Source organism: Chanodichthys erythropterus, chromosome 13, assembly GCF_024489055.1.
Source record: "Chanodichthys erythropterus isolate Z2021 chromosome 13, ASM2448905v1, whole genome shotgun sequence".
NCBI lineage: Eukaryota > Metazoa > Chordata > Actinopteri > Cypriniformes > Xenocyprididae > Chanodichthys > Chanodichthys erythropterus.
In genome coordinates this window covers 12,077,875-12,105,008 of record NC_090233.1, presented here as the reverse complement: position 1 = coordinate 12,105,008, position 27,134 = coordinate 12,077,875, and the positions used below count along the sequence as shown (strand labels likewise).

Sequence of the window (27,134 nt, the reverse complement as noted above, 5' to 3'; positions counted from 1 at the left end):
GAAGAGTAATACCAAAAGCTATTGCACATTTACTGGCCAGAGGAAAAAAAAAAAAAAAATCATTCAACACACGATGCCCCTATAGCGGGGCATGTTGTCACAAAATATAGGGGAAGATGGATGAAATGAAATATTACCTAGCCTACTTAATGCCTTTCAGCTCAATGTAAACAGTTATAAAACAGAACAAGGAAAATTAGAAAGGACACTAAAAATACAGAAGCATTGTTTTGACCGAGTGAACATATAAAACACATGTGACATCTTGCCCCAACCTGACATTGCTCATGTTGTTAGAACACAGTTTAACCTTTGGAGTAAAATGGAGCTTCACTATCTAGTTGACTCTTGCCTCAGTGGATCACAGCCGACCCCTTCCCAGTTTTACTTAATTGTGTTCACTCATTGTCCAAAATGAATGTTTTATCACACTGGTTAATTGAATTGAGGAAATTTACATAACTATTTCCTATTGTCCATGAAAGTGTATTTTGCATTATTGTTAGGCTGTTAAAATATTTTTGTCCATATAACAATGGAATTACTCGCTGTGATTTTCTTGCATATTTATAAAAACCGTATAGGTCATTGTGTCACTTGCAGGGTGAACTAGTGTCTGTTCCTCAGTCAGATTGAGACCCGTTGTGATTTAGTATGTTTTTGTCTGGACTCACTGTCTTGAATATTCCACCTTTTTTGGTCCCACTTTATATTAAGTGGCCTTAATTACTATGTACTTACATCTAAAAATAAGTACAATGTACGTATTGGGTTCATATTGAATTGCAAAACACATCTGCTGGTATTGAGGTGGAGTATGGGTAAGGTTAGGGAAAGCTATGGTGGTATGGGTAGGTTTAAGGGTAGGGTAAGGTGTAAGGCATGGGTCAACAGTGTAATTATGCATGTAATTACAGAAAATAATTACAGATGTAATTACATGCAGGTGTTTTTAAAATAAAAGTACAATGTAAAAACATGTATGTACACAAGTGCATTGTATCAAATGATTAATTTAAATGTAAGTACGTAGTAGTTAAGGCCACTTAATATAAAGTGGGACCGTATATATATATATATATATATATATATATATATATATATAAAACCATGTATTATTTTGTGGTTTCTTATAAAATTACCTGCCAACTTGCAAGGTTCTTGTTCTGATTCACAGAAATTACCCAGCTAACAAGAGCATTTTTCTAACATTCAGGATAAGTTATAAAATGTTATTTCTTAATGTTCTCTGAACATTCAAAACAACTAGATTTTAAAATTTTTAAAAAATGTTTTTTCTTGGTTATGTGAACATTAAGGGAACATTCCATTTTATCATTTTTGCAAACATGAACGTTACTTGTGAATGTTCTCTGAACATTCTGAAACAAGTACTGTAGTAACACTAAAAAACACTAATTCCGAAATGAAACTTGCATGATATTGGAAAAAAACTGACACAGAAAGCAGCAGGAAAATTAGGCTGCTGTCACTTTAAGACCAAATGAGCGGATACAAAATACTGTTACACATCTGGTTTTCTTTCTCAATTGTTTAGTTCACCTAAACCATAAGCAATTGTGTTTATGAGGATACTCTATGTTTTACATGCAATTTGATATTTTTTCATGTATGTGTCCATTTAGGCACAAATAGAAGCAGAAGAGAACAGCGTTCTGTGTTTACGTGCATCTGCGTGGCTCGGTGCGCACAGAAAACAGCCGCACATTCTGAATCGAGTTCTCTTTTGCGTCTTTGTGCGCTCAAATGGTTTAAAGTCTCTTGAATGTTTAAACTGACAGGACGTAAAACACGTTCAAATGATAAACTGTAATTATATGATGGTTAAACTTTGCAATTAATCTGAGAATTACATGCGTTTTGAACCATGGTGTCTGGTCCGTACAGATTACTGATCCCTATACTAGACATTGCACATCCTATCGCACATTTCTATGCTAAAATATATATATCGTGGAGCCCTAGTGTAAATAATGTTTTTGAGAACATTATTAAAGACCAGATAACTTTGAATGAATGTTTTATTAATGTTACTGGAAGAATGTTTGTTCATAACTTTGAGAGAACCTTGCCACAATGGTAGGTAAAGATCTCAGAAAGTAACCAGGCACGACGCGATGCCACAACAAGTAATACAATTTCCATGCTAATCAGTGTTTTTGTCGGCGATAAGCAACGATTCTGTTTTGATCTTGGTTCACGGATCACACTCAAGTCAACCAAGCCAACTTTGTCAAACCTCTTCTACATTTTCCATGCATATATAAACAATTTGAATGTGTGAACTGATTACTTAGAACATCATTCTAGCAGGACCAGATTGCGGTGCATGTGCTCAGATCGGTCAGGATGATCTGTGACTGCAGTTTTGTTCTGTGTCAGATCGCTGTGATTCGAGCAGGGTCGATACTTCCTGTGGAATAGATTGAGACTCGGATAGTGGCTGAGATGATGACCTTGAGAAACGTGGAGAGGGCTGCTACTCAAATACACTGAGAAAGAGAGAGAATATATCTGATAATTCATATCTCTCACTTTCCTTTCTCTATGTGTTCAATACATTCAGAAGATCTTTATAGTTGATTTTCTAAATCTTGGTGGCATTTAATAACACTAATGCATGGACTACACTGTAAGTTTGACATACTTGACTAAAATATTTCTCATTAAAAACCTTTTGATAAAAAGGCTTATGCTTAAAATTAGTTTGGAAATGTTTTTACCTCTTTGCAAAGAAGCTTAATTGAAAATGAAATGAGTGAGTTTCATTGAGTCTGAATCTTGGAAAAGAATGACTAGCTTGAAGAAGCTCAAATATGAAAATTACTGCATAGTCACTACATAATTTCCGTATTCCATTTGTGTTTCATAGTTTAGACGACTTTACAATTGGAAAGGCGGATTTCCTCCAAAGAAATAACAGGGGATAGAGAACAAACACACTACAATAGAAAACAGAGTCAGACTGAACACACCTCATATAGTGCTCAGATATGTTGTCTCATATATTGATTATATTGATATAGCCTATAGTGTTTCTTTAGAAAGTATTCACCCTCATCAATTATGTATTGGTCTGTTATGTTGCAAAGTCTGTTTAAAGCATATTTACTAACAGAACTGAACAGTAGGGCTTTTTCTGCTGGCCCATTTACAACATTATTACTGGCCCTATACCATAAAACGTGATGATTGTTATGTTTAGTAATGTGTTTTTACATTTGCCAGAAAACAAATATGACAGTGGCCAAAGGATCCATGCCGTAGGGCAGTTATCAGCTTAAATGGAAGATTTATCCTTTCAGTGTTTCATTCTTGGTTTTCAATTTAATTTGCTCATATTATGGAGTTATTCCATTTCACGTTATATTTTGTAAAGTTTAAGTTTATAGTTTTGAAAGCTAGTGTTTTAAAAGCAGTGGATGATTGTGTGAGCTTTTTACACATGTGGTGTTATAAAGAGAATGTTTAATTAATTGATAGAAAATTAATATTATTAAGTAAGTTTGGGTTAAATGTGTTTAATGGTCTGTCTTTTCCCTAGTGAAAAATATATATACTGAAATGTATTTGAAATATACAAGTATACTACAAATACATTTACATATTTATGTGCTAAATAAAAATACCCTGCAATTGTACTTTTGGTATACTAAACTGGTATACTTAAAGTCTGCTAAATTGGAACAGTTAATTTTGTACTTAATGCATTGTAATTGTGCAGAAGTAGTGCTGAGGTCTTAAACTAAAGATTAAAACGCTATATTGCTAAGTTTTGGGATGCCTGCCTTCACGTGCACATGAACTGTAATGACATCCCATTCTTAATCCGTAGGGTTTAATATGGAGTTGGCCCACCTTTTGCAGCTATAACAGCCTCAACTCTTCTGGGAAGGCTTTCCACAAGGTTTAAGAGTGTGTTTATGGGAATTTTTGACCATTCTTCTAGAAGTACATTTGTGAGGTCAGGCAGTGATGTTGGAGAGAAGGCCAGGCTCGCAGTCTCCGCTCTAATTCATCCCAAAGGTGTTCTATTGGGTTGAGGTCAGGACCATGGATCATGAAATTGTCCAAAATGTCTTGGTCTGCTGAAGCATTAAGAGTTCCTTTCACTGGAACTAAGGGTTCAAGCCCAACCCCTGAAAAACAGCCCCACACCATAATCCCCCCTCCACCAAACTTTACACTTCACACAATGTAGTCAGGCAAGTACTGTTCTCCTGGCAACCACCAAACCCAGACTCGTCCATCGGATTGCCAGACAAAAGCGTGATTGGTCACTCCAGAGAACACGTCTCCACTGCTCTAGAGTCCAGTGACGGCGTGCTTTACACCACTGCATCCGATACTTTGCATTGCACTTGGTGATGTAAGGCTTGGATGCAGCTGCTCGGCCATGGAAACCCATTCCATGAAGCTCTCTACACACTGTTCTTGAGCTAATCTGAAGGCCACATGAAGTTTGGAGGTCTGTAGCTATTGACTCTGTGCACCTCAGCGTGCGCTGACTCCGCTCTGTGATTTTACGTGACCTTCCACTTTGTGGCTGAGTTGCTGTTGTTCCCAATTGCTTCCACTTTGTTATGATACCACTAACAGTTGACTGTGGAATATTTAGTAGTGAGGAAATTTCACAACTGGACCCATTCTTTCACAAATGTTTGTAGAAGCAGTCTGCATGCCTAGGTGCTAGTTTTTATAAACCTGTGGCCATGGAAGCGATTGGAACACCTGAATTCAATGATTTGGAGGGGTGTCCAAATATATACGATATGTGCACTGTGCAATAAAGAAACACTCCAAATAAAGTTTAATTATAATTTTATATCAGTAAGTCTTAAGTGATATGTCAATAAATATGTTAATGGATTTGAAGTATACTTAGTATGAATTAAATGTATTTTAAATAGATTTTAGTTTAGGTTTTTTTAGGGTTCTCCTGAATGCACTGAAAGATTTACATTGTATGTATATGTATATATATATTTGCAATTGCCAGTTGGTAACAAATTGTGTTACAGACACTGTATGGTAACAACATACATTACTGTGCTATGATTTCTCTTTCATATTCTCTACTGCATCATTACTCGTGGCTAATAAGGCTTATTCTTAATGGTGTGGATATTTCAAATCTTCTAACCTTGAGTATTAAACTTTAGTACTGAAGTTGTCTTGCACCGTTTGTGCTGCTGACGTGAATGATACCTCAAATCGTGTTGATGCGAGATATGCTACAGTATTACTGCTCTAGGCGATTAGCTTTCCTTCATAGGGACACATGCGGATGGGGATTTTCAGATGGAAATAATCTTTATAAAATAGGAGGAAAAAATCCCATAGACTTACACTGAAGTTGCAGAAAATGTACAATTCTAGTTTTTAAACTCATGTTTAGTCCTTCTCCCTCACTTTTCTTTGCAATTTCACTCCATGATTGTATTATTGCTTCTTTTTCCACAACTAAATGACTGCCAATAATCTGCTCTATGTTTTTCTCTTTCTTTATTCCTCATTTTAATTTCCTCTCTTTGTTTTCTGCACATTTGTAGTGTGCTACTGTATGCAGCGTGTTAAAATGAGTCTAATCTGATCACTACGGTCATGTACAGTATAGGACAAATGTGCCCCCTAAACACACACACAGGTTTGTTTTTGTGAATTGTGGGGACATTTCATAGGCATAATGGTTTTTATACTGTACAAACCGTATTTCCTATCGCCCTATACCAACCCTACACTTAAACCTACCCATCACAGAAAACTGCACATTTTTACTTTCTCAAAAAAACTCATTCTGTATGATTTATAAGCCTTTTGAAAAATGGGGACATGGAGTAATGTCCTCATAAGTCACCCTCTCCTTGTAATTCCTATATCATACCCATGTCATTATACAAATTTGTGTCCTGATAGGTCACAAAAACACGTGCACACACACACACACACACACACACACACACACACACACACACACACACACACACACACACACACACACACACACACACACACACACACACACACACACACTTTTATACTGTACAAACTGTATATTCTGTCCCCTAACCCTAACTGTACCCCTAAGCCTACCCATCACAGAAAAAAATTCAGCATTTTTACATTTTTAAAAAATGTCATTCTGTATGATTTATAAGCTGTTTTCTTTACGGGGCCCCAAAATGTACATTTTGTCCCCATAACATAAAGAATACCTGAACCACACACACGCACACAGAGAAAGCAGAATCAGGTTTTCACAAAGAGTTTCCATGAATAATAAATGATGTTGGATGAATTTCTCACTGCCTGTCTATCTCTCTGTCTGCCAGTGTTCAGATTGCACACAGCATGCAACAGCTATAAAAGCCATTGTTAGTATAAAAAGCTGAGAAATCAAATTGAAAGAGAAATCAAAATGAGAGTTCACATATCTAGAAAGCTATGGTATGTAGTGCAACAATAGTTATGAGAGACGAAATCCCGTTCATTTTAGTGTTAACCTTTCAAGACCTACTGAACTCAATGACTTGTCCTTCTGTGGAAGCCACAAGTCAGTGTGATTTCAACTTTATTTAAAAAAATAAATAAATAAATCACACTAAATAACCAATATAGAACTACACTACCCATAATCCCAAAGCAAGATCCACCAATCAGGACTGCTTTTCCTAAAAGCATTGTAAGCCTAGATCATAGAGATCAGAGTAGTCATTGTTACTATGAAAAGTTAATCAGAGCTCAGCAGTGGTCACTCTTATGAAGAAGTCTGAATGATGTAATCTAGGCTTGTCCATACAGTATTAAAATATTCAGTGTTATATTTTTTGTGATTTTATATAGCACTATTGTTTATAATTTGCTTTGAGGTTATGTCATTTGCGTGAAAGCAGAACACACAAATATAAGAAAATTAGTGCTGTACCTGCCGGTGAAAAAAAGGGACATATCAGCTTGTCAGTGTAGCAGTTTCATGGTTTCCTTATGTCTTACAGTTGATCTACTTCAAAGTCTTGAGAGAGCAGTTGTCATGTCAGTATTAACAGCTGCACATTCACACAGTATCTTTATTTCTGTGTTATAAATATTCAAATTATCACAGAAGTACTGAGATAAAAGTTTATAGTTCAGATAAAAACACTAATGTCTATGTTATTGATCAAACTTGAGCAAATCAGCTCAATGAAAGAAACTTGGCGCTGAAAACGACGCATTTATCGATTACATTGTTTCACCACCAGGTGGCGACAAGTGACTTAAAAATGTATTTGACATTGAATCTTCATTAAACAGATTCTTTCAAATACACTTATTCATCCAGTAACGAAACAAGAGTATTTATGAGTGAGTCATTGAATCATACATCCAAACAGATTTAAAAAAAAAAAAATTCAAATAAGTTACAAATTATAAAATAGAATGCAGCAATTTATATTTTGTCAGGACCTCTAGTAAATTACATGTTATTTAGTTTAGTTTTCCATTCAGAATCATGATCTCGGTTTTACACAGCAAAACAAAAAATTCTCAATTAATCCAGGATTGTACAGCTGTACAGTCTTTTTTTGAAAAAAGGTCATTACATTATTTTTCAATAATTATCGATACCGACCAACATGAAAGATTATATCGCAATGTGTACATAGCTCTTTCACTCATAAAAATAATTTAAGCACACAGTCTTGCACCTTTGTCTTTTTCTTAGTCTACATGCTTGAGATGCGAGTCTGGGGCTTAAGAAAGAAATTTCTTAAGGCAAAAGATTCTCAGATATTTTCTTAAGAGTGTCTTAAGATCTTTTTCTTTAGAAGAAAATGACAAGCCTTGGTGTTATCTGATTCTATGTATTGTTCTTGCTGAAGACTCAACTCAAAGAAAAACACCTAAAAGACCATCTTTTTGCACACTATTTTAGTTACAACTGTCTTGACAGGTGAATTTCACAAAAAGTCACATCACTTTAGAGCCGACGGCCACGTGGGCAGCTCTCCTATATATAGTGTGGGCGACCCAAGTTTGAGTCCTGACTCTGGACCTTTCCGGGTCAAGTCCGTCTCTCTCCCACTTTGCCTCCTGTCAGTCCTATCTCAATAAAATAAAAAATTCTCAATAAAATATACTGTCATATTTAAATAAAGACAAAAAGTACCCCCCAGAAATCATGTCACACATAATAATTAATTATGACTGATCATTGTTTACATTATCTACCAATGCTGTCACTTCAAAGTACTCGTGCAAAATTTTTAAAGGGATAGTTCACCCAAAAAACGAGAATTATCCCATGATTTACTCACCCTCAAGTCATCCTAGACTATCTTCTTTCAGACAAACGCAATCAGAGATATTTAAAAAATATCCTGGCTCTTCCAAGCTTCATAATGGTAGTGAATAGGGGTCTGTTTTGAAGCCCCAAAAAATGCATCTATCGATCATAAAAATAAAACAGTACAGCTCCGGGGGGTTAATAAAGGCCTTCTGAAGTAAAGTGATGGGTTTTTGTAAGAAAAATATCCATATTTAAAACTTTATAAAGTAAAATAACTAGCTTCCGGTCAAAAATTAGAAGTCTAAGATGATACATTTTAAAGAGAAATGTCGGAGGATTTCGATATAATAGAAGAGGAGCTTTAGGTTGTTGCACAGCCCTATTTGTTTGAGCTGCGAGAGTCGTCTGAGCTTAAGATACTCCTACATCCTCCGTCATACATCATGTCACGAGTTACTCATTTAAGTCGACTTGGGCACAATGTGTATGGTCGTCTGGCAGAAGCTAGCCGTATGGATTATATTTATGATGGATGGATGCACTTATTTTGGCCTAACTAGCATTAACTAGCATTATTAAACTTGGAACCTTCAAATGACCTTCAAACACTGTGGTTGTAGGTGAGACTGGAAGAGTTTGGTTTGTGTTGTCCTCATGTCGAGAAGACGCTGTTTTCTGCTGGAATTGATACTCGCGCTGGAATTGATACAGTAAATCTGACGCCATTATTACTGTTTGTATCACTGCGTATCAAGTACAGATGAAGCCTCTGGATGTGAAATTCAGATATGCTAATGAGTGTTTGGTTTCCGACATGTGCTGTAAGCAGTGGACCAATCACATCAGACTGGACCACTGACCAATCAGAGCAGATCAGCTCTCGGAAAGGAGGGGTTTAGTGAGACCAAATCCTTGATCAAACCGTTTCAGACACAGAGAAAAGAGTTGAGGCTTCATTGTATATTATGAGAAAAATAAAGTGGTTTTTTTACCTTCAATGCATGTAAACCTGTTGAAGAAGACAAAATTAGGAACCTTTGTAAATAACATAATAGGGGCACTTTGATGTTTTGTGAATCTGGCCCCTAATTTCCCAAAGGCTATAATAACCCTCAAAAGAATGATGAGAATATGTAATGAAATCCATACAGACAATCCTTGAATCATTGAATGAGGGGGCTGTACTTGTATTATATTTGGTGGAATGTACTGATTCCTGAACCTCTGATCTCTTGTTCTTTCTTTTAGATTACAGGAGATGTGTAATGTAAGTCAAGCCCCAGGGGGTCTCAGGGTGGAGTGTCAACCGGTGCGCTCTCTGTATTCCTATGGGAATTACATTTGAATAACTCAGTAAAACCACAGCTTCGCTGCTGTATTTGGCGTTTGAGGTCTTTTGAAACTCATGGCTAATATTAGAATGCAAACTCGTCTGTTGGCGTGAGGTAGCTTGGTTTTGTGGGCAGCGAGTGATCGGAGATGAGTCACAGCGTCCGGTTTCATAAAAACAACAAGGATGACTTGTGCGTTAAGAAGTCTCAAATAGACGTTCGATCATCGGTGTGAGCTCTGGTCTACTTTCTGTAGGTTTTTCCGGCCCGCTTAAACAGAGATAGTTTGACTAACCTGTAAAGTGGCTATCCAAAGATTGTTTCATTTTCATGTGCAGTTTATCTGAAGTAATTGAAACAACAATAATATGCAGCGTAGAAAAACACATTGAAATGATTTAATAGTGTTGATCCGCAAATGACTGTACAGAAAACAATAAAAAATGATCCAGTTCAGTTAATCCAAACTTCCAAAGTATCATTTTTTCAGTGTGTGACTTAGAAACTCTATCTGTGCAAAATTAATAAGTAGTATTTCACATGCAAAACTTTGAAAACAAAGAAAAATCTGATTGCCAGATTGAGTATGTGTTTGCCTTTCTCTTTTTTTGTGCATTATACATCAGACGTACAGTGCGCGGACTGCGGGTGGGCTGTGCTGCATAACTGCTTCTTCTCCCGGCGAGTATAATGATGTTCAGAGTCCTCTGCCACCTCTCTCTCACTCTCCGTGGTGCATGCTGGGAATAGATTTGTGTCAGACAGTTGTGTGCAGAGTGTTTGGTATCACTCTTGACGCTGTGACGTATGCTTCTGTTTGTTTTTTATTACCCACAAGGGTTTTGTTATGTGCAGACTGTAGTCAGAGCCTGGCATCGCATCAGTCGCCTGCAGGGAAAGCACTACCTCACTCACTGCCACTGGCGGTGTTCGTAGAAATCTTTTAAAACAATAGCTAGTCTTGTAGTTAAAAGCGCCATGTGGTCGTGAATTGAGAAATCAAATTTTGACATATAAGAGGTCATTGTACTATAAAAACATCCTGTAAGTTTTAGAACGCAAAACTTTGTTAGTCCAAAAACAGCTTTTATTGAAACCAATCTCAGAAAACGACTCATTTCAGATTTTGTCACAATATGGTGTAATAATGCGATGAGAGACCGCCTTTGCAAAATCAAATCAACGGCCACTTTTACATCATCATATATTTGGCCCCGCCCACTGGCGCAAGGAGAGAAGAGAGATACAGGATCACTGGATTAAAAATAACATTACCTTCCAAATGATCCTAATGCTTGGAAAGTGCTTATTTTTCACTTTTTATTTGTTTGTCCATTACATTTCACTGTGGACTCTTTGTTAAATCAGTCGCAATTTCAAAGCAAGCTTTGCAAACAGACTTTTACTGTAAGATATGGACCTGACAGTAATGTCACAACAAGTAAGTAACCGTGTTAATTCTAATGCCTGATCTGTGATCAGTGATTGCTGAAATGTAATGATTCATTTACTGTTAGACATTATTTGTCTCAAAATCGTGCTCTTTATGCATCAGTAAATAAAGCCAGTGACTAAACGGTCAATTTCACATTGTTTCTCTTAGTAGCAACAAAATAATCTGTTATTTAAATTGTGATAAAATTATATACAGAAAGCGATCAAAGAACGCTCCCTTTATAATCGCTGGAGCTGTCAATCAAACAGCTGAGTTCTGGAGTTCTGGTAATTAAATTGAATTAATACCGTAATCTTAAAGGGATAGTTCCACACCCGTAAGACCTTAATTTTCAGAACACAAATTAAGATAATTTTGATGAAATCTGTGAGCTCTCTGACCTCCTTATACACAGCGACGTCATAACCAATTTAAAGGCCCAGAAAGTAGTAAAGAAATCATTAAAACAGTCAACATGACTGCAGAGATTCAACCTAATGTTATGAAGCGACGAGAATATTTTTTTTGCGCAAAAACAAAACAAAAATAACGACTTTATTCAACAATATCTTTTCTTCCCTGCCAGTCTCCTACATTGCATTATCCAGTGGTGGGTTTTTGTCAGCAGTATTCCTCTCATTGAGGTTAGTGCAGACAGTGCAGAAACATATATAAAAGTTTACTGTGGATTTCTTATCCAATTTATATGCGTCTGGGATTTCCTGAGAGACACCCAGAACAGAGAACTGTCACATGGAGGGAAATGAGCTCATCTTTAGTGTGTGACATCAGAGACACAGCAGCTCCCCTCAGGCAGTGCCTCAGGACAGGATGGACATCTTTCAGAATTTATAGGAAAAAAAATGCAAAAATATGATGTAATTCATGTGGGATATCTTTCCAGGAGCTGCCAACAGCCTTTTGACACTGCTCAAGAAGAATGACATAGCATTTTAGAAAAACTGAAGACACCTGTTGCAGTTTTGTGCCCAGGGACAGTTGCATAAAATGCTTAGTCTAGTCTTACATGTTAGTCATTTAATATTTTTTTTAAGACTAGTCATAACTTTTTTTTTAAGTCAGTACATAAAAATGTAGGTTGGTATAATTTGAATCTGAAAAGTAAGACTGATTACCCCTTGGCAAACTGCTAGACACATGGTTCTTAAAGGATTAGTTCACTTCAGAATTAAAATGTCCTGATAATTTACTCCAAGATGTTCATGTCAGTCGAAAACAAATTATGGATTTTGAGGAAAACATTCAAGGATTTTTCTCCATATAGTGGACTTCAGTGGTTACCAACAGGTTGAAGGTCCAAATTGCAGTTTCAGTGCAGCTTTAAAGGACTCTACAAGATCCTAGGTGAGGAATAAGAGTCTTATCTAGCAAAATAATAGGCCATTTTCTAAAAAACATTATATACCTTTTAACCACAAATGCTCGTCTTGCACTGCTCTGCGATGCACCACGCATTATGCATTACGTTGGAAAGGTCAGTTTTTTTCCCTCATAAACCATAATTTCTTTTCGACTGAAGAAAGAAAGACATAAACATACTGGATGACATGGGGGTGAGTAAATTATCAGGAAATTTTAATTCTGAAGTGAACTAATCCTTTAAGACACATCTGTTATTATAAAAACAAAGACTCAGAACAGCCGGAAATACTAGGACGCACAACCAACATTTTGTGAATAACAGGATTAAGATGAAGTGATGCCTGAAAGTTGCATACACTGTAAGCTGTGCTAAAGCTTTTTTATGTATATTCATACTCTTATCACAGCTTAAATGCAGCGACAGCTCTAATTAAACCATTTGTACATTTAGTCCCTGAAAAATGTACAAACTGTACAGTATTTTTTGGCAATCAATTTGAGATAAAATCAAGTCCTCTCCTACTTGTAAAACACACTTGTCACATTATAGAAGTAGATGAAGCCTTCTGCAAATTCTATTTAATTATTATAATATCCTTATGTTTTATATCCTATGTTCATTTTATCTTTACATTTGCTTTTTGCACTTGTCAGTTCCTGCTTTCTCTCAGTCATTGTGGTGTTGCTGGCTCATTGTAATGTGATCTTGCTGACTCTTCAACCCCCACTTTCTCCCTTCTTTTCTCATTTCTGGTGAGATTGAAGGATGGTTTCTTTCTTGATATAAAGTCAGTTCACTTGGTGGCCATCTTGGCTGCACTTCCGGACATCTGTTGTAATGCAAATACAATTCCTGTCTACTTGAAAGGGAAGCAAATAAAGTCTCCAAATCTGTGTGCACTTAAAATGTTAGTAGGATTTTTACATCAAAAACTGTCAATAAATGGCCATTTTCTGCTCTTGTGATTTTAGCCCTCTGATTTGAACATTCTTTTTTATGGGGCTTCTCATTTAAATTGCTTTTTATTTTAGGAGTTTTTGGGCCCTATTTTAAAGTCGGCATGAAACGGAAGTTGCGATTGTCTTTTCTTCTGTACTGTGATGTCTATCCAAGTGAAACGGCTTCTGAAATGAGAGGGCGGGACTTGGTTTCGTCCTTCGGGAATTGATTGGAAGTTGGGCGTTGCTCACAAAATGGAGGCAGATATGAATTACTCACTCCGAGCACTCAAGTTACTGTAAGAGCTTCATTGAGGATGACGAGGATGGTAAACGGCACTAAACAGCAAGAGAGACTGACTGACTGATGGTGCGTGTCCGTTGGTGCGGAGCGAGCGGTTAAAAGAGCGAGTGTTTTCGGTTCATTCCTATGGAAGTTGAGCCGCGCGTAAGTTAAGTGACGCTCAACTTCCATAAGAATTCATCTAAAAATGCTCTGGTCGCTTGCTTTGCTCCAGTGGACACGCAGCCTGACTGACTGAGCGTGTCGCTGGTTCCTTTCCATGTTTACTGTACACCCCAATGACTGGCATCAGCGGTGGTTAATGCATTAATCTCGATAAAGTGAAGCACAGCATTTACCCCAATATTTCAGTGCAATTCCAGATAGCTCCGCCCTTGCTCCATAGCATGTGACAATGAGACAATGAGTCATTTTGAAGGGGGGTGGGAGGTTAATGATTTTGATTAAAGATTATGAGGGCACATGAATTTTAAAAAAATAATGAAGTTCACGGATAAATTTTTGATAATAAATACTACAATATTCCATAAAAAATAAGAATTGTCAATTTTGATTTCATGCTGACTTTAATGATCTAAGCACATGGTCTGAAGCACATGGCGCAGGTGCACTTTGGTCATGTCCAAATCCACTTTTGCTGGTTTAACGATGGAGAAAATGGTTGGCATGCCAGGCGAATGGTCCAAAAGGGTTTGTCCATAGTCTCTAAATGAGTCATGGGTGTGTTTTTTATGTAACGTGTAATAAACCAATCAGTTTGTCATCTGCTATTCCCTTTAAAAGCCAGCGAATTCGCTATTTACATGGTAGAAAATAGACACCCTCAACCTGTTTAAATACATATGTGTATTGCCACGATTGGTCAAATAATTTGCCAATTTCATTCGACATTACTGCAGATAGGTAATTCTGATACATGCAATGACTATCCATTACGACATCTAGGCATTTTTATCTTTATGCACACAATAAAAATCTTTTACATTGTAATCCTTTTATTTTTAATATTTGGCATGTTTGTGTGCTGCTGCGCGTCCCTGTGTGTGTAATAAGCAGAGTGTACACACATTGTGCACCCGCATATATAGGCGCATATAACACACCCTTTAAATAACAAAAAATACTGCGCCATTGAGGCTTTAGTTGGTCAGTAGTGCATGATTTTTAACCAAACCAAACTTCTTTAACTAGCTGGAATGACCATTTCTATTAAAGGGTTAATTCACCCCCAAAAAAGTGAGTACTCCTAATGACAGAAATTTCATTTTTTAGGTGAATTAACCCTTCAATCAATCAATCAATCAATCAATCAATCAATCAATCAATCAATCAATCAATCAATCAATGAATCTATCTATCTATCTATCTATCTATCTATCTATCTATCTATCTATCTATCTATCTATCTATCTATCTATCTATCTATCTATCTATCACTTGCATATATAGATGCTTTAATATATATATTATCCTTTTGTGTACTATTAAATGTACCATAATATGAGAAACACTAATTCTAACCTGACTTATTATTTAGGATATGTGAATAAGGTAGCTGATTCTTTTAATTATAAGGCGGGACATGTTATTAGGCATTGTGGTTCATCAACCAGTGGGATGAACCCTTCATATTTATTCTTTTACAGCTTTTGATTTTATGTCATAAAGCTTGATATATATTTTTTGAGCACTAGTGGTAATAAATATTGTAATGTTTCAAACCAACTGGTATTCACCTATTCGTGAGCTTTTGATTGTAGGAAGTCTTCTGATCTTTAATTCATCTCCTGCAGACGAGAGATAGATGGGCTTGAAAGAGATGAGAAATAGAGGAATCGGTTTACCCTGGCAACTTTCTTTAGGGTCATGTCTTGTGCCAAATAAATATTAATGTGTTAGTGTTTGTAGAAATCAGGTTTTTCACATATATTTAGGTATATAGTGCTTTATATAATACAGATAGTTTCAAAGCAGCTTCACATTAATAAACAGGAAAATAACAGTGTTACTGTTGTAAAATTAATCAATTATGAAAAAAAATCAGCTGTAAAGAGAACACAATAGTGTCATTATTCAGCTCAGTTTAGTTGATTCGGTTAGGTTCGATTACAGTGTGAGTGCTGCAAAGTTAGAGTTCAAATTCAGTTAAAATGCTGTTCTTATCCGATAGTTTCAGCGCAGTTAAATCCATAATATTAGTGAATATTATTACTTTCCCTTTGATTTTTGCCAAATTTTGTGCAAACCAAACATAAGGCAAAGCTTCAGAATGTGTTTTCTCTCTTGTTCTCACTGTAGAAATATCGGTATCAGGATGAAGAGACTCCGCCCCTGGAGCACAGCCCCGCCCACCTGGCTCACAGCAAGAGCGCCGAGATGCTTCACATGAGCGATAAGAACCTGGCTGCCATGGACACCATGCACAGTTACGCCCCCCACACACACATCTCGCCAATAAAGGTACGGATACTCACACTCACACACAAACATGTGGGGTTTTCATTTTTTATAGGGACATTTTTACTGTACAAACTGTATATTCTGTCCACTAACCCTAAACCTACCCATCACAGAAAACATTTTCAAAAAACATCACTTAGTATGATTTATAAGATGTTTTCCTCATGGAGACCAAAAAATGTCCCCACTAGGACAAGGTTTTCAGTTGTGTTTTATTGAAGTGCAACTTTCTAGATGTTTCTCCTGTTTTTTAGGAGAAATAGATGCAGAATTTGTTGAAAAACAATTAGAATGTACCACTATTATTTTAGTATTATTTATACACTTTTAATTATTAATATATCTTCAGTTTAAGTTTTAGTATTTTATGTGATTATTTTTTTTTTTAATATTTCGATTTAACATTTATTTTTATTTTAGTTTTAATTTTAGTCATTTTTGTACAACTTAGAACCGTTTTGGTCACACCTATATAAGGGTTTCTTGGGTACAGTGTACATATTATGTGGATGTTGTTTTGCAAAACACTGCTGTAGAGGTGTGATACGGGTAGGTTAGGACAGGTTTGGTGGTATAGGTTGGTTTAAAGGTTTGTTAAGGGGTCGACAGTGTAGTTATAGATGTAATTGCAGAAATTAACTACATCTGTAATTACATGCACATATTTTAAAATTCAAGTTCAATGTAAAAACGTACAAAATAAGTGCATTGTATCAAATCATTAATTTAAATGTTAATACATAGTAATACAAAGACATTTAATATAAAGTGGGACCCTTGTTTTATTACTAAATTCATATTTTAATCATATTTAATATTTGTACACTTGAGTAGTTGCAGTTGCAGAGACTTTCCATATGCTCTCCATTTGATCTCTAGTAGAATCAATTGTGATGTTAATGAGATCTCATTTGAGATGTTACCAACACACACATAAACCGCTGCATAATATAATAATACATATTCACTGAGGTTATCTTACAGTTCTCCACTGTGCAGTGTGTGTGCATTATCTCTGCTCTGTTTGTCTTTGAGAAAATGTTCATGTTTTCCCCATTGTTATCCACACATTCGATTCACAGTATTGTTTGTGTGTCTGTTTCAACTCACTCATGCCCTGGTCTACTGCACTATATTTCTCAATGCCTCTTCTCTATTATTTTTTTCTCTGCCTGTCCTACTGTCTCTGCGTCTGACCTCTGTGTTCATTCCCTGCCTGGTTTCCCCATTTCCTCTGGCTTCAGCAGGTGTGTGTGTGTGTGTGTGTGTGTGTGTGTGTGTGTGTGTCAGTGCTGCACACCTCTGCTGTGTGTAGGCTGATCAGACACACTGCACTGTTTCTGCAGCCTCCACTGGCTCTCCAGCACAAGAAACACACACACACACTTCCGCCTTGCATAATATCTCAACACAGACTCACATACACAGATTGGCATTACCATGTTATTTGTTCAATTTGTGCAGTATTTATACAAAATGCACAGTATGTTCTGCATAGAAGACCCAGATGACTCATAGTGTGCAGAATACAGCCAAAGTACACTGCGTGAAAACTGACCATCCTTATCCAGTGTGAGAAATATATCATGATTTTTAGCATGAATTAACTGAGAAACATTAACACATTTTAAACTAAATCTACAATTTACTTATGACATTAAGACTGACCTTGTAAATAATTTAACACACATGAGAGACACTAGCCACCATTTTGGCTCAATAATCATATCAATATCCACGCCAGATGATGAACAATAATTCACTACCTAGAGTGAAACACACAAACATGTGTAACATATGTTCTGATTTATACATCTTAGCAGTTGGCTAATAGGATTCGTGTCAAACCACTTTAGCATGAAGCTCATTTACATTCTTGTGTTCTGTGTGTCAAGGGTGTTTGGCTGGATATGAAGGTCAGAAACCAAACGACGACTCCTCCTCCTAGCTTTCTCTCTCTCTCTCTCTCACACAGTGGTACCATCTGTCTTCATGTGAAACATGCCTGTGAAACACAACATGCAAACATCCACATACATCCCTTGGTTCATTTTACTGTAGAGCTTTAATAATATCCACAGTATCAGCGCATTACAAAGAAATCAAAGTCACCATTATCGGTGCTCATTATTATGGGTATAACCATTTCCTCAAAAACTATTTGATTATGAAAGCTTACTAAACTATACAATTCATCATGGGAAGTGTTATTAAAATCTATAATTGATGCAGTGCATTTGTTCACCCCTATTCTTTTGTATTTGAACAAATATGTAGGGTAGTGAATGTAGTTAATGAAGGTGGAGATTTGTAAGCCATTTTTTTTTTATTTTTATGTAGTATGATCTTGATATGGGATTATGTAAGATGTATAGTTCATGATTTTTTTCTTATGTCCTAGCTGTCTGTATGTTTATGTGGCATGCTGTTCACACAAACACACACACACACACAGTACAAATCATGTTCATGTGGTCATATGACACATCAGAGCTCCTGCATGCCTCCTTATGCTATTCCTGTTAAATCAGTTCAGAGAAGACAGATAATTCTGTACCTCCACAAAAGCTTCATATTACATTGATTTGAATAGGATATAGTGAGGCTGGATGATTTAGCAGAGAAATAAAACCTTTTCTGATATAGAAGGGAACATACAAATACCAAGATATTAATGTAAAAATATTAAAATTAATATGGTTATCAGATGTGTTTTTCAGCCTTATGATAATATTTAGTATGTCAGAGAATAAGAGAAGCATTGCTTCCAAGTAGATTCCAAATGTTTCTTTTAAGAACGAAAATATGTTCTAAAAATTATCATAATAAGTCATGTTTTCCGCAGATTGTACAGATCTGTACAAAAAAGGACATTGTCTTGATGTGAAGAAGTCTACAATCTACATCAAACTTCATGTCATGCAAAGAAGCTGAGAATCATAAAAATGAGAAGCATATAAATACATAGCAAAATATAAAGTAAAACAATTCTGTGTGCATTCTGGGATTCCCGTCTCTTCAGAGGATGCGTGTGATTATGCCTTAAAATGTGGCTAGAAGAACATTTTAATATCGTAATTATGCTAATTTTCTTTTGGAATAGCACATCCTTTTGCCACTTTAGACATTTACTAACTCCACTGTATTTTGATTGTCCACTAGACATTCTACTGACTATAAGGCTGCATTTACATTACATGGTTCATGTGACCCAATTCAGATTTTTTCAACCCATGTGGCACAGATCGGATCTGACCCACGAGTCTATATGCAGGAAAAAAGCGCATGGATTCCGATATTCTCAGATCGGTTTCAGGTCTCATTCATATGTGGAAATAAATCTATATGAATTGGATATGTGCATTTGTGTCTGCCATGTAAGTGGACAGATCGGATATACCCGTCGTTATGAGAGTTGTACATCATTGAAAAAGCGACAGTGACGAATAACGTCAACTCAGGTGGACACCAACCACCATCACATGACTCTTTTCAATGGAGCAATGGAGGACGAAGACTCAACCCAATGTTTTGCTGACCTTTAAAGTCCCCCGTAATCAAAAGTTACATTTTTTAGCTTTTAGTATGAATATGTTAGCCTCAAGGTTATAAGCTGGTGTGTTCAAAAACAATGACAAAATTCGCATTTAGGAGATACAAGCATTCAAAACTTACAGTCTCTCACTTTCACTGAAATGCACCACGGACTTTCATGACATCACTGCTGACTTCATCTTCTCATCAGATCCTCTGTCCAATCAAATGCTCTCTAGAATCTAAAGCTACATTATAAATAGACACTGAAGCTGTGGCTGAAATCGGTCACTTGTTCACACATTTACTATTCTACACTGAATAATGCTGCGCATTCAAAGACACTTCAGTGGGCCTTTAAAGATGGTGCAGAAAGCAAAAGCGTGTATTATCATTTCATCTGTGTCCATTGCAAATCACACTGTTTTTACTTACTTTTCGGCCTGAGCTTTTCCAGGTCAGTACGTCTACCTTCGATTGTTTCGCCAAGTGTATAGTGTAAATGCAGCTATCAGATATGGGTCACTTTTAAAAGAAAGTAAGCTGGTCGTCCAAAAAATCAGATAACATCAACAAATCGGAACCAAGGCCTGCAGTGTAAATGAGGCCCAAGTAACTTTGCAAGACAAGTACACTTAAACCTATTCTACTAACCCTAACAGTCTACTAATACATATAATTGCAAAATTATTTATAGTTAGTAGAATGTGTAAAGTGGAAATAAAATCCAGCTAAGAGCAGCCTCAGCTGGTCATGCTGGTTTTATCTGGTCTCCCAGCCTGGTCATAGCTGGTTTTAGAGGGGTTTTGGTTAGCTAGGAGACTGAAAGACCAGCTAAAACCAGCTACTTCCAGCTTAAACCAGTTAAGACCAGCCAACCAGCTCAGGCAGGTTTTAGCTGGATATTTCAGCAGGGATGTACCCTTCAAATGTACTAAAACACTCTTGTGTGAAGAATCATAATTTTGTATTATTACAGTATTTCCTGGCAAGACATTCACCCAGCTGTTTACCCAGCTGTTCTTTGTTAGATATTAAAAGTAAAAGTTTTTTTCTGGCTTTTTGCCGTGGTTGAAAGAGCAGCTTTTTGAAGTTGAGCTCATTTGAAACTTTACAGCAATTTAGAAAGAATGTGGTGAAGTGATATGAAACTGTACTGCAGTCACCAACCTTGAAGGATTAGTTCACTTCTGAATTAAAATTTCCTGATAATTTACTCACCCCCATGTCATCCAAGTTGTTCATGTCTTTCTTTCTTCAGTCGAAAAGGAAATTAAGGTTTATGAGGAAAACATTCCAGGATTTTTCTCCATATAGTGGACTTCACTGGGGTTCAACGGGTTGAAGGTCTAAATGTCAGTTTCAGTGCAGCTTCAAAGAGTTCTACATGATCCCAGACGAAGAATAAGAGTCTTATCTAGAGAAACGATCATAAAATAAAAATGATACACGTTTTATCTAGAAATGCTCGTCTTGCACTGCTCTGCGATGTGCCACGCATTATGTAATCATGTTGGAAAGGTCATGTGTGACGTAGGCAGAAGTACCGATCCAGTGTCTACAAAGCGAATGTGCAAATGGTGTTTACAAAAAAAAAAAAAAAAAAAAGGTAAAACATGATGTCAGACGATTTTGAAGTTGGAGGAGAAAATGAGATGGAGTTTTTCGCCCTACCGCGTTACTTCCGCCTACGTCATGCGTGATCTTTCCAACGTGATTACGTAATGCATGGCACATCACAGAGCAGTGTAAGATAAGACTCTTATTCCTCGTCTGGTATTGTTTAAAGCTCTTTGAAGCTGCAATGAAACTGACATTTGGACCTTCAACTTTTTGAGCTCCATTGAAGTCCACTATATGGAGAAAAATCCTGGAATGTTTTCCTCAAAAACCTTAATTTCTTTTCGACTGAAGAAAGAAAGACATGAACATCTTGGATGACATGGGGCTGAGTAAATTATCAGGAAATTTTAATTCTGAAGTGAACTAATGTAATCAATGTGTGTCCACCAATCAGAAGCAAGGATTCAGTCATACAGTATTATAGAGACTGTAATGTGCAGTTACTCTGTGACTGAGAGGTTCATTTGCAATGATGACCGGCACATTGTCTCATGTATTACTTGGATACACACCAAATTATTAAATAAATGGTCAAAATATTCAAGTTCAGATGATTTTATACTGTTAGAACAAGTGAAGAGGATAAGAAATTGCACGGTCTAAGAGACTGGTTGATTTGCAATGGTCAGTTTTAATGGACAAATATTTCACAGAACAATCTTAACGGTGCCCTAGAATCAGAATTTGAATTTACCTCGGCATAGTTGAATAACAAGTTCAGTACATGGAAAAGACATACATTGAGTTTCAAACCCCATAGTTTCCTCCTTCTTATGTAAATCTCATTTGTTTAAAAGACTTCCGGAAAACACGCGGATCTCAACATAACACCGACTGTTACGTAACAGTCGGGATCATTAATATGTATGACCCCAATATTTGCATAATGCCAGCCCATTGACGCATTAGACAAGGAAAGGCAGTATTAACGGCTGGATCTGTGAACAGACAAGGTAAGCAAGCAAGAACAACAGCGAAAAATGGCAGATGGAGCAATAATAACTGACATGATCCACGATATCATGATATTTTTAGTGATATTTGTAAATTGTCTTTCTAAATGTTTCATTAGCATGTTGCTAATATACTGTTAAAATTCTTACTGTATTCACGGAGACGAGAGTCGTTGCTATTTTCATTTTTAAACACTTGCAGTCTGTATAATGCATAAACACAACTTCATTCTTTATAAATCTCTCCAACAATGTGTAATGTTAGCTTTAGCCACAGAGCATAGCCTCAAACTCACACAAAATCAAACGTAACCATCTAAATAAATACTTTACTCACATAATTCGAAGCATGCATACAGCATGCATGACGAACATCTTGTAAAGATCCATTTGAGGGTTATATTAGCTGTGTAAACTTTGTTTATGTGATGTATATATAGTTGAGAGCTCGTGGGGCAGAGGGAACGCATCTCTTAAAGGGGCCATGCTGAAAAAATCAGTGCATAGTTAATGAATAGGCAGCTAAAAAAATTAATTAAAAAAATCTATGGGGTATTTTGAGCTGAAACTTCACAGACACATTCAGGGGACACCTTAGGCTTATATTACATCTTGTAAAAAAACAATCTAGGGCGCCTTTAAATTTGACCAGTTAGAATGAGGTATTCTGATTGATCAGAGATCTGTCTAATCAACTCATAAAGTTTGTTATTATTACTAATATTTTAATTGTTGAACTTCAGCAAACCTCTGGAGTGTTTGACAGTATTTATGCAACTGTGAATAAAGGTGTAGGAAATTGGAGAAAATGAGACACACATTCCTTTGGGAATCTTTCAATCTTTCAGCTCTCGGGATGGATTTGGGTCAGGGATGAATCTCCAGTGGTTCAGAAGGAGTGAGCCATCATCCTGCAGCTTCAGGGAATGTGTAATATGAGATTTTCATCTGGCTGTAGAGAACTCTTATCTTCAGAGTTTATTTTTGGAAACCACAACATTTCATACATGTAAAGGATTTATCATGCTGTGAAGCAATACCTGAAGCTGTTTAATCACTCAAAACTGAACAACATCGCCATCTGCTGTTAAGGCACAGAACATTTCAAAATTCTACTTTTCTGGACTCAATTTTCCAAACCTCTCTGTAGATTTTTCAGACCATATTTAGCATAATACATGATTTTCAGCGTTATATGTAATATGTAGTACAGTCATCTGTATTATTTTATTTTCTGTTTATTTTTAAGTGATAAAATGTGCTAACATGATGAGGAGAAACTTAAAACACTTTATAACCTGCATACAGTATATTCACCTCTGACACATCAGTTTGATATTGTAATCGTGATTTGATGTTGCACAAAACAGCAAAGTATAGTCTTTTTTTTAGATGATCGTTTGCTCCTTTATCTGTTACTGGTTTGACTGATACTTGAGTAAATATTCCTTTAGTGAAGTTTAAAAGAGTTGCTTATGATAAAAACAAACATTTAGCGTAATGAAAATATATCATGTTTGACAATTACTAAAGGATCACTAAACTTTTGCCATGAAAACACTCTGCTTGTATGATCATTTTTTTAAACAAACATAGTGCAGACTTTTGTATTAGTGTTTGACTTTTCCTTTTGTTGCTTTCTACCTTTTCCACTGGAAGGTCAATTCCAGTTATGCAGTAACTGTAAATAATAATAATATGTTTGTATAATAATTTAAGGAACTATTACAAGGCATATATTTTTCACATTAATCATTCAAATTCATTGTTACATCAAAAAAAAAAAAAAAAAAAAACTTGTGAATGATGTCAAATAACTTATAGAGATATATAAACCATATTCCCAAGAAAACGTGAACAATTTTAGAAACACACTCTACTGTACACTTTCTAGAATAATTCTTAGTAAATTGTAAGTTGTTCATTTTGCCGGGAACATGGTAAACATCAAAAATTCGCTCCATAAAGAGTTGAAAGTGCAGTCATTAATTACTCACCCTCATGTCATTCCAAACCTGTAAGACTTTAGTCCATCTTCAGAACACAAATGAAGATCTTTTTGATGAAATCTGAGAGCTGTCTGACAGCAACACAACTACCACTTTGATTAAAAAACTAATCCATATTAATTGAGTGGTTTAGTCCACATTTTATGAAGAGACTCGATTGTTTTATATGATATGTTACGTAGTCTTTAATTTACATAAGCATTCATCAACACACATCAGTTGTGGTAAACGGAAGCTCAAGCATGTTTGATTGACATGTGCGAGAACCAATGACGTTCATGCTTGTGTTACGCAGCACGTTTGAGCTTCCGCAAGAGCTTTTTTCTTTGTTAATGTTCGCTGATCAATGTTTATATGTGAGTAAATTAAATCTGTTCATCATATAAAGCGATTGAGTCTCTTCAGAACATTTGGACTAAACCATATGGATTAGTTTCACAATCTCTTTATGAACTTTTTGAAATGTCAAAGGGGTATCAAAAAGTGTTTCATCAAAAAGATCTTAATTTGTGTTCTGAAGATGAACGAAGGTCTTGCTGGTGTGGAATGACATGAGACAGAATTTTCATTTTTGGGTAAACTAAACCATAATAGTCATAAAAGGAAACTGCTGTACAAAATCTGTCCAATACTGTATATGAATTCATATAATAGGAACATAAAAATGTACTGCATAGTTTGAATGAAGCTCCTCACTTTCTGGGTCTGTTTTCAATTTCCCTTTTCCTTTCCTAATCTAATTTACACCCATTGCTAGAGATGCACAAACAGCACCTTCAGGACTCTTCTGTCAGTCTCCTGTAGATCCTGGATTCATTTTTCTTTAATGTCCCCAGTTCAGAGCCTTTGATGGGATCCAGTGGCCATATATTTCATTGAGCTCAAAGAGCAAAACTCACTGGGAATGACTTTAAAAATATCAGTTAAAATCACTCACAGATTTGCAGCATTTTCTTACACCATGAATGCAAAAAAAAAAAAATGGCATCATTAAATATTCATCATTCAATTTGTGAAATTTTACGAACAATTCAGTTTGAGTCAAGTACATTTAGACTATTACAGTAATGTTAAAACCATATCAAGTTAAATTCATATTATTACTTAGATCTCAGATTCAATGCATCAATGCATTTTTACACCCTAATTGTATCCACCTTATTTTGCAACACAGAAGTAAGCTATTTTTGTATAGGTAAAAAAGCTGGAAGCGGATGACACCGGAAGTCTCACACATTCAAGTTACGAATGCACCCGCTCTGATGTTAAAAATAAGGTGTATATCAAAGGCTCTGATTCAATGCTTTTTCTATCCTATGGGTTTATTGTTGAGTTATCCCCCCTCCTCTGCTGTTTTTTTTCACAGCCAGTGTTGCTGTCCTCTGGCCAAACCCCTCTCTACACCTCTGCGGTCTCCACACTGGTAAGAACACTAACGCTTTGCTGCCCCTGCTGTCCGGGAGGCAGAACTGCACCTGCAGGCTGCAGTAACTGCTCGTGTTTGTGATCATTTCATCCTTTTTCATGCCATTTCATCACTGACAGCCAGATCACATCATTATAACCATGGAAATAACTCACAGAACCAATCATTTTTGAATCCACATCTTGTTGGTTTCATCTACAGCAGTGCTTCTCATCCTTTTTGACTCAAAGGCCCACCATTGTCTGGCACAATGTATTTCTGCTGCGATTATGACAACGCCGCTTGTTTTCAAGTTTTTTATTAACAGAAACTGGGAGTGATGATACATTTATTTTGTGATTCTATAAGATTCTAAATTCTGATTCTGTATGATTTTCAACTCAAATGATTATAGTCATTGAGGGGAAAAAATATGATTTCAGTTATTTTTAGTGTTTTAATCTTTAAATTATATATAAATTATATGCATGCACACACACACACACACACACACACACACACACACACACACACACACACACACACACACACACATATGAATAACACTTCCTTTATGGCATTGTTCTTCACAGTGGCATCATCATTATTGTTAATGTTTATAATATCTTCAATATCTTCATGACTTATAGTCACATTTAGCACATTCTGGGCTATAATATAGTTTACATTGTGATGATACAAGAAATCGGGCATTTGAGATTTGCTATATATATATATATATATATATATATATATATATATATATATATATATATATATATATAGCAATGCATTTTATACTGTACAAACCGTACTTTCTATCCCCCTACCCTACCCCTAACCCTAAACCTAACCATCACAGGAAACTGTGCACACCTTTATTTTCTCACAAAAACATCATTTAGTATTTTTATTAATTAATTTACATTTTGGGGACCGGTGGCTGGTCCCCACGATGTAGGTGAACTCAGGTTTATATTACATCGTGGGTCCCCACAATGTAATATAAACAAACACACACAGACACACACACACACACACACACATGTTTGTTTTTGTGAATTGTGGGGACTTTCCATAGACTTCAATGCATTTTACACTGAACAAACTGTACATTCTATCCCCCTACCCTGCCCCTACCCCTAAACCTAACCCTCACAGGAAACTGTGCAAACTTTTACTTTTTCACAAAAACTCATTCTATATGATTTATAAACCCATTTACATTGTGGGGACCGCTGGCTGGTCCCCACGATGTAGGTGAACTCAGGTTTATATTACATCATGGGGACATTTGGTCCCCACAATGTAATATAAACAAAAGCACACACACACACACACACACACACACACACACACACACACCACTGTAAAAATCCAACTTGTGCCAAAGCTATAACCTGTAATGTTAAGGCCATTGTACTTGTGTGACTTTACTTACTGATTGATGAAGAAAATCAAGTTCAAA

At 36.2% G+C, this 27,134-nt stretch overlaps 1 protein-coding gene across 3 annotated transcripts in view; it reads left to right on the top strand.

Moving 5' to 3' along the window:
- Positions 1–27,134, top strand: part of LOC137033933 (disks large homolog 4) — a 174,455-nt gene that overhangs the window by 62,220 nt on the left and 85,101 nt on the right. For 2 of the 3 annotated variants that reach the window (XM_067406425.1, XM_067406423.1), the window contains exons 2-3: positions 15,981–16,142; positions 25,628–25,684. In XM_067406425.1, the coding sequence (XP_067262526.1) occupies positions 15,981–16,142; positions 25,628–25,684 (219 nt within the window). The remainder of the gene's footprint in view (positions 1–15,980; positions 16,143–25,627; positions 25,685–27,134) is intronic. The other variant, XM_067406424.1, reaches the window with a different exon arrangement.